This window comes from Cuculus canorus, chromosome 16 (genome assembly GCF_017976375.1).
Source record: "Cuculus canorus isolate bCucCan1 chromosome 16, bCucCan1.pri, whole genome shotgun sequence".
NCBI lineage: Eukaryota > Metazoa > Chordata > Aves > Cuculiformes > Cuculidae > Cuculus > Cuculus canorus.
Window position 1 is genome coordinate 5,299,064 of NC_071416.1, and position 15,478 is coordinate 5,314,541.

General features: G+C 39.3%; 1 protein-coding gene across 10 annotated transcripts in view; it reads left to right on the forward strand.

Moving 5' to 3' along the window:
- Positions 1 to 15,478, forward strand: part of PTPRT (protein tyrosine phosphatase receptor type T) — a 452,370-nt gene that overhangs the window by 414,173 nt on the left and 22,719 nt on the right. For all 10 annotated transcript variants that reach the window (XM_054081441.1, XM_054081448.1, XM_054081450.1 and 7 more), the window contains 4 exons: positions 5,632 to 5,719; positions 13,133 to 13,209; positions 13,738 to 13,774; positions 14,023 to 14,120. In XM_054081441.1, coding sequence (XP_053937416.1) covers positions 5,632 to 5,719; positions 13,133 to 13,209; positions 13,738 to 13,774; positions 14,023 to 14,120 — 300 coding nt within the window. The remainder of the gene's footprint in view (positions 1 to 5,631; positions 5,720 to 13,132; positions 13,210 to 13,737; positions 13,775 to 14,022; positions 14,121 to 15,478) is intronic.

Genomic DNA, 15,478 nt, shown 5'->3' on the forward strand with positions numbered 1-15,478 from the left:
CCAGGCTCTGAGAAAAGGATAGGTTTTTTGTTTGAGCTTTTTGGAAGCTCCAAATACTCTGTAGCAAGTGATCACATTAAAAAAAACAACATAATCACCTGAATGCAGAATTTTAAAGGCAAAGTAAGGAACCTTGTGTAGCTTAAATGAAGGTGGAGTTTTCCAGTATGCTCCAACCTCTGGATCAAAACATGTTCAATCTGTCTTCTCTTTCAATTCCATATGAAGAGAGAAGCAATGAGTAAGCTACAAAAATGGAAGTAGCCCTCCTCCCTCCAACTTCTTCCCCCAAGCTGGAATGACCAGGAATGTAGTACAAATGACAAGAAGAAATGTGGCATTGGGGAGGACTTGGAAGAAGAAATATGCATTGAGAACAGAGAGAACAGGAGAGGGCAATAGCATCAGGTATATGTGAGACTTCGCTCTAGCTAAGCGATAATTATAATGACTGTAGTAAGCTTGTGGGAAGGCAATAAGCAATTAATATGCATAGTGGCATTAAAACTACTTAAAAATAACATAACAGCTGTGAAAAATAAGTTACTTAATGAAAACAGCTCACTTTTCCACCCTGCAAGCAAGAGTCCATGGGGTTCGTATTGTTGATGCTGGATTTTGCTGTAATTGAGAGGCAATCTTTTGCTGGTAGTCACTAGGGAGCATTTTTTTTAATCAGATGGCATCAAAGACTGTCATTACAAATGTTTCTGGTAACTGTATGTTAACCAGGTCTAGTCACTCATGCCCCATAATCAAGCACGCTAATTAAGCTATCAATATAAAGAACTCTGTTTAATATTGAAAAAGGGTAATAATTCTCTTAGGAGATTTACTTAGCCCTCCCTTGGTCTCCATTTCCATGAATAGTACCCAAAACTACATTCAGCTCAATTACAGATGCCCTAAGATCTAGTTCTTGATGTTCAAGAAGAAAACAGGTGCTGGCATATATGTAATTTTCTGGCACTGGCATTGGTAATTATCAAAATAACACATTAGCATGAAAAATGTCAATGCAACTTTCAGCTCCACAAGTTCTGCCTTTCCCAGAAAGTGCTATCTACATACGTATATAATGACAATGACATTCTATGGATTTGCATAATCCCTTTCTTTACATGAAATAGCCTGGAGAATGCCACGAGCTCTCAAATCACATGTTCTACCCTTCAATCAGAAGTAATTGTCCGAAGTAGCAGTCATTTTCACTGGTGGAATTTGGTTTTCTGAGCCGGAATGCAGGCAGCACTTCAGCTCCAAACAGCTTTCAGCCACCAACAGCGATACCAGAAACGCGGGGAGGGATGTCAAGGAGCATTACAGCTCCTGGGAACAGTGGGAGGTTTAAGTTGGCTGAGAGTGGCATCTCCAACTGGAATCTGGAGGAACAGAAAGCTGCCAAACTGGCTTTACAAACCATTTTGCTGAACGGCTGATAAAATCTTAAAAAAGAATTTGATGTCTCTTTTAAAATGTGTTTTCATACACTAATATCAATGTCGCCTTCAAATATGTTTTTTTCTTCTAAGGAGCTGATTTTCTACTTACTTTGCAAATTGATACCATAAATTGCAGCCTATTTAGTGACATGTTGGCAAATAATTTTACTTGCATGAAAAATCACTTTGAACGGAATGTATCAGTCACACATGACAATCTCTTATCTCTGTACATTCTCATCTCCACTGAGCAACCTGGAAATTACATTCGATCTTTGTTTAAAATACACCTTCCCCTACAGACTGAGCACAGGCACTGTGTTTTACTGATGGCATCCAGAAAAATATTTCTGGTTCTTGCATCTTGCACGTAACTCCTCGCTGAGAGGAAAAGCAGGCTATGATTGTGTAAGTGGTGTCGCTGCTGGTGTGAACTGGATGATAATGGGAGTGCGTGTGTATGTGAACGTGGGAATCTGTCAGTGTTTGCGCTGTGTGTGTTATTTCGGGTCTGCCTGCTGCACCTGAGGCTGAAGTGTGACTTGAGCCTTTTCAGCTGCTGCTTCTGTTTAGCAATAAAATGTGTAAACCGCAAGAGAAAAATGTGTCACTTGCACTGGATGTGGATAGCACTGTTTGGGATTAGGCATAGCTGTAAACACTTAAAAGAGACATGTTTAAATGTCACCTGTTCCTTTTTCGAAGCATATCAGCCCAGATTTGTTGTGAGCCACAGGACCAGTCCCACAGACTTAAGGGAAGCACCAATTACTGGCTACGAAGATAATAAGCTTAAGGATCCAAACTCATTTTCCGACATGACTTAGGATGTCACTAAAGTACATTTCTCCTGCTGCATTATTGAGACTGTTCAGTTCTTTTGGATTTTGTGATTCCTTCCTTATGCATCTTCATATTGAGAGTCTTCAGCTTATTGGAGTCACCTTGAGATTTTAACCCTTTCATTTCTGGCTGGCTACACATCTTCTATCTGGTTTCTAGCTGTCGACACATCTTCTATCGGGTCAGAAGAATAAATCCTGTAGTTCTGGCTATGATGTGATGTTGCAAATATTTGCCAGCACGGTATTACTGTAGATGCTGTCCCTGCACATTGTTGGCTTAAGACTTTGCTACAAACCGGAATGGGGAACTGAGCTGGTTGAAATATTACTTTTCAGGGTTTTTTTTTTTTTATTCAAAGCAGTCTTTAACGCTGCGTCATAGCAGAGTTGTGGGAAAAGCTCTGCCACCACCACTGAGAAGGTAGAGGCTGCAGAGAGAGGTCCAGGACTCTGTGGCAGGCTTTGAGATGAGTGGCGAGGCTTTTAATTGATATTGTTGCCTTTGGCAGCAATACTGCAGCATTGGGGTAGATCAGTGCGAAGGAATGATTCAAATTTTTGTATTTAAATTAAAAACAAACAGCGAACGAACTAAATGCGTTGATTGGACATTTAAATTGGCTCGCAATAGGCTTCAATTCAATGTGAACGCTTTAGTTGTGTTTCGGCCATAGTGCTTAGAAAGCTTGATTGAGATGACGCTGACTTTGAGAGATCTGTCCTTGTAATTTGATATAAAAATTAGACCAATTTAGTTTAAAAAGCTTCATTTTAAGAATAATTCTACTAATGGAAAGATATTTCAGTATAAATTTTACAGAACTTCTCTAAAAGACAAGAAGTAAGAAAAACATGAAAATCAAGTCCACATTTTTGACTGCTGACATTTTGTAGTTGTTAAATAAAAGAAAGAAGGGGAAGAGTGTTTTCTGTGAAATACGAATCAAATACCGCTGTCTGAATGATCTGTCCTGATCTGCCGTTGTTGATAATGCAGAGAGACATAGAAAGATTAACCTTTCTTGCTATTATAGAGATATTGTACAAACGAAAACCGAAGGAATACAACACTAGGTATGCTTATCATTTTCTGTATGCAACCGAATTATAACTGATTTTTTTGCCTTTATGTTTCATTTTCAGTTCTTGATGCTGTGTTTTTAGTGACTTTGCAGAACAATTATTTGTGCTGTACCACCTGTGTGTGTGTGGTTACTCCGATTTGTTCAGCTGGTCTGTATAAAAATAGAGGTATAAGGTAGTCTTCTGCCAAGGTGGTTTGTGTTCTGCACCAACCAGAGCTGTGCTTCCTCTCTTCAAGGGTGGATGGTTCTGTGAAAAGCAGAGATTTCTTCGGTATTGCATGATGTGAAATATCCTGGACTCGTAAATCTTTGGAGGCTATATCAGGCAAACATAAAAACATCAGTTTCAAAGCAGATTTTCATGTTCAAATCACGTGAAAAGATAGGGTTTGTTGAAAAGGGCTTTATTAGACCTGAATGTATTTTCTTCATAGTTTCTTCTATGTGGAATTTGTGAAAATTGATTTTCCTTCATTATTTTTTTTCTTCTTTTCAGATGGCTATGAGTAGATTAGTCTAATGACTGTTGCCGTTCTCTGGTCAATGTGCTGTAATTTGATATTAGTGGAAAAATAAGGCAGCTTTTTCCTCAGTCTTTGAAGATGAAAATGAACCTTCCTCACCTCTTTTTCTTTTACTCAAGGATTTTCTTGTTGTGTGTGAGTTTGTTGGTTGGGGTTATTTTTGCTCAGCAGATAAGCTGCTATTTGGAAACAGCTGTCTGTAAAGGAAATATATATGTGTGATCAAAGCTTTCTCCAATTACAGAGTTATTACTCTTTCTCCTGGGCTTTTGAATAGGAACTAGCTCTCCCTGTCTTTTGTCAGTAATGCTTCTGGCAGCGTGGAAGCATCTGACATTTTCTGTCCAGAACCCCTTTGGGAGAGATTCACAGCGATCTGGTCTGCCAGTGGTTTGCTTATCTTAAGTTTAATTGTAACGTCAGTGTTGTAGATCCTAATAATTTTGTCTCTCTGCTATTGCATTCAGGCACTGTAATAACACATAGATGGCTTGTGAAGATGAATATAAATTCATTTTCTAGCACAGCTGTGTCAAACTACCTGCTGCTAGTAAAGGCAGATATGATCCTACAATGATTGTGTATAAAACCCCCATAATTCCCTGAGGATCATAAATAATACAATTTATGATGTTGTTGTTTTTAGTAATATAGGGTCATGTTAGGGAGCTGCTGATAGAAGAGGCAGATCTAGAGAAGAAATTTGGTGGGACCTATTCTTCTCTTCACCTGCATTTTCAGCACAAGTTAAGGCTCAGCTGGCTGCAGCCAACACCAGTGGGTTGGAGATTGTGGCTTTCCACCTGGTTGTGATGCGGCGATACCTAAGGAGCTGGTGCCTTTGCTAAGAAGGCAGAAGGCTGTCGTGCCCACTGCTTTGATCTCCCCATGTTCACATCCCTGACCGGCCTGAGACAGGGAAAAGGATCATCCTGCCTACAGGTGTCTGGGCCATTTCCAAGGAAGGCGAGACCATCCTCCAACCAGATCCTGTGACAACTGCCATTTTCCTGGCTTTGCCTGGAACATCCTTTCTGGTTGTGTCTCAGGAGCAAAGCGACTCATTTGAATATGTTCAGAATAGTTATAGAACCAAGCTCTAGGGCAGGGCAGCACTGTGTGCGGCCAGTCTCCTTACCCCATCCTTTATTAACCAAACGAGCAGATTTTAGGAAAATGACCATTTATTTCCATACTTTGGGAACGTGTTTCATCCTTTTTTACCCTTCTTCCTTAGACATCATCTAAACTGCTGAGCTTTATTATTTCTCATCTAAGAAAACCAGCCTGTGATCTGTATCTCATCACCCATTATTAATATAGAAATAGGTGAAACCACTGTATCTGTTTTCAACTTAAATATGAAAGACTGAGCAGTAAGTTTCAGCAGTTTCTTAGAAGTCTGTGTGTGTGAAATCTCCACAAATGCTGTTCTGCGGGGAAAATGAGGTTAACTCGGTACTGTGCAGCCAGAAACAAATTCCCCTGACCCTTTTAGAGCTAAAGTGGCAGGAGGAAAATGTGTCTCTTGGCTTCTACCAGTGAAGAATCAAATGGTCTGCACCAAGCTCTGCTTTTTGCATTAGTGGACGTGCCCATTCCTGAAGAGCAGCTGTTTGCTTTGTTGACTACTGAATTATGCAGTGCTTTTATTTTTACCCTGCTCAGTCATCTTAATCCACCTGAAGGCATTGGCCAGATTTTTATAAACACTCTGCTATTGTTTGTTTTGCAGGCGCTACCTGAGGGGCAGACAGCGTCCTGGGATACAGCTAAGGAAGATGAAAACCGCAATAAGAATAGATATGGAAACATAATCTCCTGTAGGTGTAAATTCACATTAAACTGTGCTTTCTGTAAGGTTTTATAAGTGTCCTGTGGAAAAGGATGTATTTGTGAATCTCTCTAAAAGCTGCTTTACAGTGCTGAGCATTCAGTAGTTCAATCTGTTCATAACAGACGGTTTGTGTGTTGTTGTTTTGGTTTTTTTTAAAAAAATGTTATGATTTTTATCATTGTTTTACATGAAGTCATTGCATGACTTTATGGTTTTTTTACACATTTTCTGTCAACCTTGCTTTGTGCTTATTATTTCTAATTTAAGGGCTAAATTGTTATGTCACATTTTTGCAGTGGATGATGATGATGATCATTTTCTATCCCTTTTTACTGCGTAACCCAGAGCTTTCAATGCCATAAATGCGAGCACAAAAGGAGACACAGATAGATGAAATTTTTCGATATCTATCAGAGATCAGATTTTCTCCTTCCTTGTGGCCAGTAACCACTGGAGCAATTGCAGCTTGTCCCCAGGGAGATGATTTTGATGTGTGGTTCAAGCCTAGCTTCTGCCTCAGAATCACAATAAGGCAGCTCAAAATACTGTGAAGGTTTTTAGCATTTCTTCTTTCAATAAGCAATTAGTGTTGGTGTTATAGGAATATTAATACACTGCAGAACTGCAGGGCAGCGGAGGGCTTCGTAAAACCATTTAGGTCGGCTTCATTCTCCACATCAGGACTAGATTCATCCCTGACATTTTTATCACTTATTTGTGATTTGTCTTCCTAAAGGTCGTGAAAGTTGAGCTTTCCACAAGCTCTGCAACCAGCTTACCCAGTGTTTCATTATTCTTCATAATGACTGGGAGGAGAGGTGTGAGAAATCATTCTTTTTAAAGGCTGCTGAGCAACATCAAGTTGGAGAAGTGAGGCTTGGCTCAGAACAAGAAGTAGGAATATAAATGAATGTGCTGTAGATTTTCATTACTGTGGAATGCTATAAGAGCAAAATTAAGTCACTCTGAGAGATATATTTATTACTTTATTTTTTCTCAAGTTGTTCTTCTAGAACAAACAGACTGCACTAAAGAAGTGAAAAAAAAAACCCAAAAAACACAGAACTTGGCCACAAAGAAAGATCATCTCATACAAATCTTAACTATTCCTCTCTTTCTTTTAAGACTTGAAAGAAATTATCTGTAGTAAAGGGGAAGAAATAGGAAAATGGAGATCAGAATCTGATCTGATCCCACTTTTGCTGCTGGCTTTCTGCATTGATTGTGAGCAGGTCGTGGTTCCATCAGTCTTTGCTTCTCTATGGGGACAGTGGAAGTGCATAGTACTGGAGTATTACTCTTAGAATGGTCATTGTCTCCCTTAACCTCATGGTCTAAAAGCTCCACCTCACTGTAAGTTTTCTGTGTTCCTAGTGGCAAAGAGAGGTACCTCCAGACAGAGGTTCAATTTACCTGTCTGTATGATTAGTTTAGTTTAAATTAGTCTAAGACAGATGAATTGTCCCACTATAGCAACTACACATTGAATTGAAGGTGGAGGTGCTGTAGGATGATAGAAGGAAGGAAGAGTAGAAGACACTTTGTTTCTCTATATGATCTTGGGGAAGCAGTTGGCATAATTTAAAAGTGGAGGTGAAAAGATTTTGTGCAATTGCCACCATCTAATTTGTGTTGAAGGTGGCCACAAAGGAAACGCTGAACTCCAAGTGAAATGTGAGAAGAAATTAAGGAAGCAAAATCAAGGAAGATAAATGAGGCTTTATCTAAAGGGAAGGTGTTCACAAAGATGAATTGTTGTCTAACAGAGAGTGATGTTAGCCTTGTAGCTATAAATATGAATACTGTAGTAATACAGACAGAAGGATATGTGCTTGAATAAGGAAATGCAAAATGTAACCAAAGCTAAGGGAGAAGTTTGTAAAGAATCAAATATCAGAGAAGCTCAAGTTTGTGGGCTGTTGGAAAAGGTTTCGGAATGAAGTCAAGAGGGTGGAAAGGCGTAGATGAGGAAAGCAAAGGAGTGAAAGAGAGGAAGGATGCGGTAAAGTTGAAGGCAAATAACAAAGTTTAAGTGGATTTTCTTTTCATCAAATATACCTGAAACAAAGAGCTTGATGAGGAAACAACTGATCTTCTAAAAGACAACAAGGAGAATTTAGCACTGTGCAATATAGAGTGATAAAATGGAGTGAAATCTTTGTTTTACTTCAAAGAGGCTAGGGAGGAGGATGAGAGAGCGCCTGAGGAAGGGGCATATAATTTATCAGACACTGTGTAAAACCACTGGGAAATTATCAGCGGTGTCACTGGCTAAGCCTTGAACCAGACCCCAGTGATGTGCGATGTTGGGCAACTTTCCTGAGTAAAGGCGGTGACAGGATCCAGAATAAAGGATCGATAGCAGAGCTGAGAATAGCAGGAGAGTAGTTCCCTGTAGGCAGATGATGAAAACTAATTGTGCTCAGTGGGTACAAACTGTGCCAAAACCTGAGCAGAGTAGGAGAGGTGGAAAGCAATTACACCTTTAGCTGCTTTGTTGTACTAGAACTGTAATTGATGGTACAACCCAGAATATATACTGATTGCTCTTACGAGGTATTTGGTAAAATGCTGTAGATGGCAGTTAATATTATTTATTTAACCACAGTTGCCATTTCATCACTCCTGGAACAAGATGTCCTGTGCCTTTTGGGGAGTGAATTGAAACGTCAGGTTTTGATCTAACTTTTGTAACTGCTTCAGAGACTTTTGTTAAAATGTGGGTTTGTAAGCTCTTGCACTAAGTAGCGTTGCTCAGTGAATCACAGCAGATTAGCTCTTGTCTTTATGGTTTTCCTGGTAATAGGACACTTACAGGACTGTTTTACTCAGCTCACTTCTTTCCCAGGGCTGTATTAACATCGTGCCTCTCTATGAAAACCTAGATCTCACTGCCAGCCCCAACATCTGTTGTTCTTACATTTGCAAACCAAAACTGCAGATGAGACTTATCTGTACATAGAGAGGATAAGCAAGAATGCTCTCAGTTCTCCCATGTTTTAAAACCCACGTTTTCAGGATCCCCTTCAATCTGCAGCCCTAGTATATTTTTTTGGAGAAAATGAAAAGCTGAGGATTGGTTTGGGGGCTCTGAATGACCACAGAAATCCACCGTTGACAGGGGAAAGATGCACTGTAATTGCAGAGATTTGAAGGCTGGAGGGAGTTGCCTTACTTGAACTTTTTATTATATGTAGGCTATGTCCACAAGCTTTACTCCTGCACCTTAGGTATAAAAACTGTAAACACAGACAGTTGTGGAGATGCAAGATTCTTCCTTCAGGGGCAAGGTGAGGTAATGTATCCATTTATGTGCTGAAGAGGGATGATTTAAATTTGCTTGAGGACCTAGATACTGAGACCTTCAAAGTACATCGGGACGTGGTTACCAGGGGAGGGATGCTGAGCTTCCATGGGTTGAGATGAATGCATTACCTAGAAGAGAACACGTTCAGAAGCCCCATGGGACCTTTGGTTCTATTCTGTTTCTCCCCGTCTTCTCCAAATTTAGAGTCATTATCCATAAGAAAGTGAAAACTCTCAGATGAGAATGGAGGAAATAAAGATGTAGTATTGTGGTTTGCTCTGACTTACGGAAGAGCACTTTTTTTCCCATTCTTTTTTTCCCTTTCCTAAGCATAATATTCGAGGAGGAGGTCAGCACTTACAGGGGTGCTCATGCTGGTCCTACGTTAGATGCATCGTCCCATCTGCAGTCGAGCTTCTTCCCACTTAGGCATCATTGTTTTAAAATCTTGTGATGGCCCAATAAAAACTATTTAGTTAATGACAAAAGGCAGTAGAGAAATTTGCTTTGTTTCCTTTGTGCACTGACTACCTCATCAAAATGAGATATGGAAAAATTGCAAAGATATTTCAAATGATCACTAATGGGAATTTTGACAGAAGTTTGAAACAATAACATTTTTGTGCTAAAATGGGAGCACAATGATTTTCAGTGAAATCTGTTTTAAGACCAATTTTCAGTCAAAGTGGTCTTCGTACAAATTTAGAGTTCTGCTAACTTGTATATAGACTACAGTAAACAGGCAGAAATAGAATCATTAATACATTTGTTAAAAGTATATTTCAATTTTTTTGCAGTTCGGAGTGTTAGACATGCGATTTTTCTTCTGTTTCTCCCTCTATTTTTAAAGTTTCTTATAATCCATCTGTAACACAGTGATAGGGTGTCTGATAAATTTACAGAGAAGTTGAGCAACACTTTCACTTCATTGTGCCAAATATGCAGTTTCCTTGATTAGTGTACTCCTGTAGAAAGGATGCAGAATCAGAACTAATTTAACCATTGGCAGAAGATACAGTGAAAATGTTTGCTGTTCTTTAAAAGATCCTTTAAAGAATATAGATTATAAAAAACTAAGTGCAAGTTCATTACTGTAATAGGTTGCATTGGGTTTTGCCCCTCTCCACTTAAAAAAAACCCAGCCAAATAAATTCCATATGATTCAGGGGGAAAAAAGGAATTGCAAGCTAAGTTATTTAATGAACTTTTATCCAGACTGTGCTCCTAAACTTATGAAGAAGATTAAAGACATCATTAAGATGTCATTAATATTTTCTGTGCTTACCATACGCACAGATTTTTTTCTGTTGCACTGTTCGCACTTATAAGAGAAAGAAATCTCCCACAGGAATTAATCTCATTTCTGTAAAATATGCAATGAAATACACTGAATTCTGTCCTCCTGAAGCCAAATTCAACTAAAAGTATTTTTCATTTGGTCCCAAAATGTAATTGGACCTAAAACTGTATATCTCCTTTTTTTTAAAATAGCTTCCATTTCCAGTAGTCATTTCTTCATCCTTTACTGTTCTTTGCACTTAGAATAATCACATTTGACTTAAAGGGACAAAGTCAACACTCCTTTCTGTAACTACAGACCATCTTTTCTGCAGTCTTCTTCTCAGATCTTTCACATCTAGCTCCCTCAGAAGGTATTCATCCTCCCTGTTTTAAGTTTTCATCTAAAGAGTGGCTCAATGAGCTGAAACTTAATTTGGAGCCTTGGCTCTATTAAATTAAGAGAGGTAGGTTCTTCTTTGAGGATTGTTCAGAGCACTTCAGCCTCACACCAAGCACAGACAGTGTCTTTGTTTCGCTTTAAAAAATCAGCCTGAGATTCTTTTCACCTGTTATTAGAGTCATTTTTGGTCTCATCAGTTTTTAGTTCTCTTTTTAGAATAACAGTAAGTTAAGATTTTCATAACATTATTAGAGTATTAAGAGTTGGAGAATGTTCCCCTCCCTACCATTAGCTCTGGGGTTTTTTCTTTGGTTTTTTTTTTCTTTCCTGTGTGATTCTTAACTCGCTTAGTCGTCTGCCTTGAAATTCAAGTGTGAAATTGTCTAAGGGAGATTTTGCGTATTTCATCCAGATGTCTGGTTTAATCAGCTCTTTGTGAATTGCTCTAAGTATAAATTCTTTCCATGTCTGTCTAAACTACATGATTTACTGCAGCTCCTCCTGCAGCTACCTTAAGGACTGGTAGGTATCCAGAGTTGGGAACATCAGCACTTTGAGAAATATACTTCCACTGTGTCTACAAAGTTAATACTTAGAATTGTAGAATAGTTAGGCTTGGAAAGGACCTTAAAGCCCATCCAGTTCCAACCCCCTGCCATGGGCAGGGACATCCCACTGGATCAGACTGCCCAAGGCCCATCCAACCTGGCCTTGAACACCTCCAACGATGGGGCAGACACAACTTCTCTGGACAACCTGTTCCAGTGCCTCACCACCCACATATTGAAGAAATTCCTCCTTATGTCCAGTCTAAATCTGCCCCTCTCCAGTTTATACCCATTGCTCCTCTTCTTGTCACCGCAAGCCTTTGTAAACAGCCCCTTTCCAGCTTTCCTGTAGCCCCTCAGGTACTGGAAGGTTGCCATCAGGCCTTCTCGGAGCCTTCTCTTCTTTTCTTATTTCCACAAATACAACAGAGCTTTTGATGGATTCACCTGCGTAACCCTTTTGGAATGCAAATATGGAATTTGATAAGTACAGCAGTGTTGTTGCATTTTTGGGGTGTGAAAATCACATCCAAAGAAAGAGCAGAGGATGAGAATCATTGCTTTACATAACCAAATGAATATTTAATATATACCTAAGTCTGTTTCAGAACTGCGTGCACATCTGTCTTCACAATTATCTGATTCTAAATTTAATTGAGATGACTAAAACCATTTTTGACTGAATTACTACAGAATCGGACGTTGTATTTTTGTGTGTCATTACTATGATTCTTTTTAATTGAATGTAAATCTTGCCTAGGCCTGTATTTTGCTAAGTGATTTTGAACATTAATGCTATGCTGACTGAAAGCTAGGGTCTACGTATCTAGTAAAGAGGAAATACACTTAATTGACTTTAATATTATACTTCTGTAAAAAATCCTTTCAAAATGAGCCCAGCATGGCCAGCAGTGATCTCTGTAACCCAGTACCTTTTGCCAAGCAACTGGCCCTCAGATAGACGTTCTGCAATTAATTGCATAGCAGCGCTGGGATTTGCCACACCAAATCAGCTCAACAGCCCAGCTCGTGGAGAATGTCCTTTGACAGAGCTCAGCACCAGCTGCTCCAGAGAAAGATCAAAATATTCCCTTGGTAGAAAACCATGACATAATCTGCCTGCTGGGCCAGTTCCTTTCTGTGTCTGAACTGTAGAGTGTGCTGGGAGGTGAGGAGATTGATATCAGTTAGTTTATTGCCTTATCTGAAGTAACTTTGAATGCTCTCAAAAATATGAACGTTTCTAATTTATATTTTCAGCACTGATTAGGACTTTGCCTCGATGCCCTGAGTTCTGTGGGCTGCATAAAGGAACGTTGCCTTCATTTCCTTTAGTATTTCCTTTCAGATTTCTGGGTTACCCAATTTGTTACTTGCAGGAATTTTGTTTCTTGTCGTTTCACCCTCACTCTTTTATACCTCTGTCATGACCTATCTATTTTTATCCTGTTCTTGACACTTTTAGATCTTGCCTCAGTTTCCACAGATAAGATGAAGCCAGGAAGGCTTTTACTTCCAAGCATAAAGATGGCTTTTGTAATGGAGATACATCCTGCAAAGATCTGGCCCAAAGCCCCCCAAACAAGCGACATTTGTGGTCCGTGTAAAAGCTCAGTAATGATTATGGTGACAGCAGCGAATTTGATGGACAACGTATGAATGAATACTAACCTGAGAACCTAAACATTACATCTTAAATACAAAAGAAAAGGCTTGTAGGAACAGGAACACCTTTGACATACTTTCATATTTTTATTATTGCAGGTATTCAGTTACCTACCTGCAGGAATCAGCAGATCAAATAAAATACTTCAAAACTCCTCTTTATCGTTACTGTCACTTTTTTTTCTTTCCTTCTTTCAGATGATCATTCAAGAGTGAGATTGCAACTGCTGGATGGGGACCCTCACTCTGACTACATCAACGCCAATTACATTGATGTAAGGCTCCTGGACATTCCTGCTCTGACAAACACTCCTGCTGACAAGTCTGCTTCTGAAATTGGTGCATCTTACACAGGGACAGACTGTTGATCTGATATGAATGACAGCTGAACATTATACAAACATTGTGTTGTGACAGGGAGAAGGTTCTCGGTCTCCAGTTTATTTTATCTGACCAATCTGGGCAGATGGAGATTTCCTGTCTTTGACAGATCCACCAACATAAGCAGAATGTGGGCTAAATGACGTCTGCAGAAATCAGTATCAGCCCCCTGCAATAGCGTTAGTAGATATGTGAAACTTATCTGCTTCTTACAAACTCGCAGTGCACGAAGCGTGCAAATAGATTGAGTTACTGTTTTTTAGTGTCATAACATTCAAAAAGCAGCCTCCTTCAGACACAGAATACTCAAAGGAGTATGTGTTTCTTGTAGGCATCTCCTAAATGCTGGGAACAAGACAACAATTAGAGGTTTTCTTTAAGAAATGAAAAATACACCACATATTTCTTTTTTTTTTTTCCAGGGGTACCACAGGCCTCGCCATTACATTGCAACTCAAGGCAAGTTCATTCTTGTATGTTTAAATATTTGTAAAAGCACTGCTGTTTTAAACTTCTAAGACCTATTTATAGTGTTTCATCTTCTTTCTGGTGTTTGGGAACACCAGAAAACTTGGTATAGGAGCACAAAAGGGGACGATAGAGGATGATCCATGATATTTACAACATGGCTGAGGAACAGCTGAAAAGAATTGTTGGCGTTCAGTACGCTCTTTTAAGATTTCCTTTTGTCTTTTCTCCTGCCCCAGGGCCGATGCAAGAGACAGTGAAGGATTTCTGGAGAATGATTTGGCAAGAAAACTCTGCGAGTGTTGTCATGGTCACCAACTTGGTGGAAGTGGGCAGGGTAAGGGTTCTTCTTTCCCAGCGTATGAAGCCAAACCAGCAGTGGGTATAAACACAGTGCTGCTGTTCAGGCAAGCTCAGCGAGTGAAATGCCTTCTGCTTACTGCAGTAAGGGAATTAATTAAGCCACTTGTTTTTTTTCTCTAAAATACTAGATTTTCGAATACTTAGCTGTTTCCCTTCTAGACTAATAAGGATTGTGTTCCTGATGTAAGTCTCGGCTTTAGCAGAGTTATACAAATTTATGCTAGCTGAGAAGCTGTCTCCTTTTTAAATACAGAAGGAAAAATGTACTTCTCTAATAATTATTCTTTAGCTGTATAATTAGAATACTTATCTACCCACAAAAATCCGTAAGGGTGAGAACATGTGGCTGGTGTTCAGGCTACCAAATATGCTCTTCAGATGACGGATCAGAGCCTAGAGTTTCCAATCACTTTAGAAGATCACTATTCTGTGATGGTACGAGATCGTGCACAGCTGGATCCTGAGGTCACCCAGCAGCATTGGTCTCCTCAATACCTGCTGCTTCATTCTTTTGGACTCAGAGGAACCAGAAGTCCTGTCAGCAAAAGCCCACAATGGGAACAAACATGAATAATTCAAAAGGCATAAGTTAGACTTCAGGGAATACAAAAAAAGCACTGCTGGGTTGGCTTTCCCCAGCATATTCTTCCTGCTTCTGGTGGTCTTTGGTTTAGAGACTTGTCAGCCGGAAATTGGAGCTCTTAAAACACTTTGTCTGTTGTTTGTCACCTTTCATTGCTTTGGTACTAAGAAAAATGTAAATGATAGTTTGCTCACTGCAATTAGTAATTCAAATGCTTTGTATTTGATTTCCTTTTGATCTCATGGTTGAACTCCAGCTGGTTCTGCTCATTTATTGTTATTTATTCTATTTTACCTTCTTCTGACACTTCAGTTTGAAATAAATGCCTCTGTGTAAAAAAAGACCAAAAACCAAGAAAATAAAAAACCAACCAGACCACAAACCCAAGAAACCTACATTAATCATATTTAATATTTATAAAAACTGTTCTGATTATGACTGGAACATGAAACCTGCTTCTCAGCAGCTAATTGCTTCAGCTTTTAGATGTTGTTCTACTCTTTCATGCTAGAGCATTTAGTAATTTGAAGGTCTTTGTTAGCCTAAATGTCCCTTCTAGAGCTTCACAGCCTTGGCTTTAATTTCTAGTATTAGTTTTGCACATGGCTTCTAGAACTGGCTAAGCTGGTTACATGATTAAGAGATTTCTTTCTTGAGCCTAAGATGAAGGCTTTCACAGCTGGTAAAATGTCAAATTTGTGTTCACATCTGATAAAGAGAGCTTAGAGTCAAACAAATGTAATGTATCA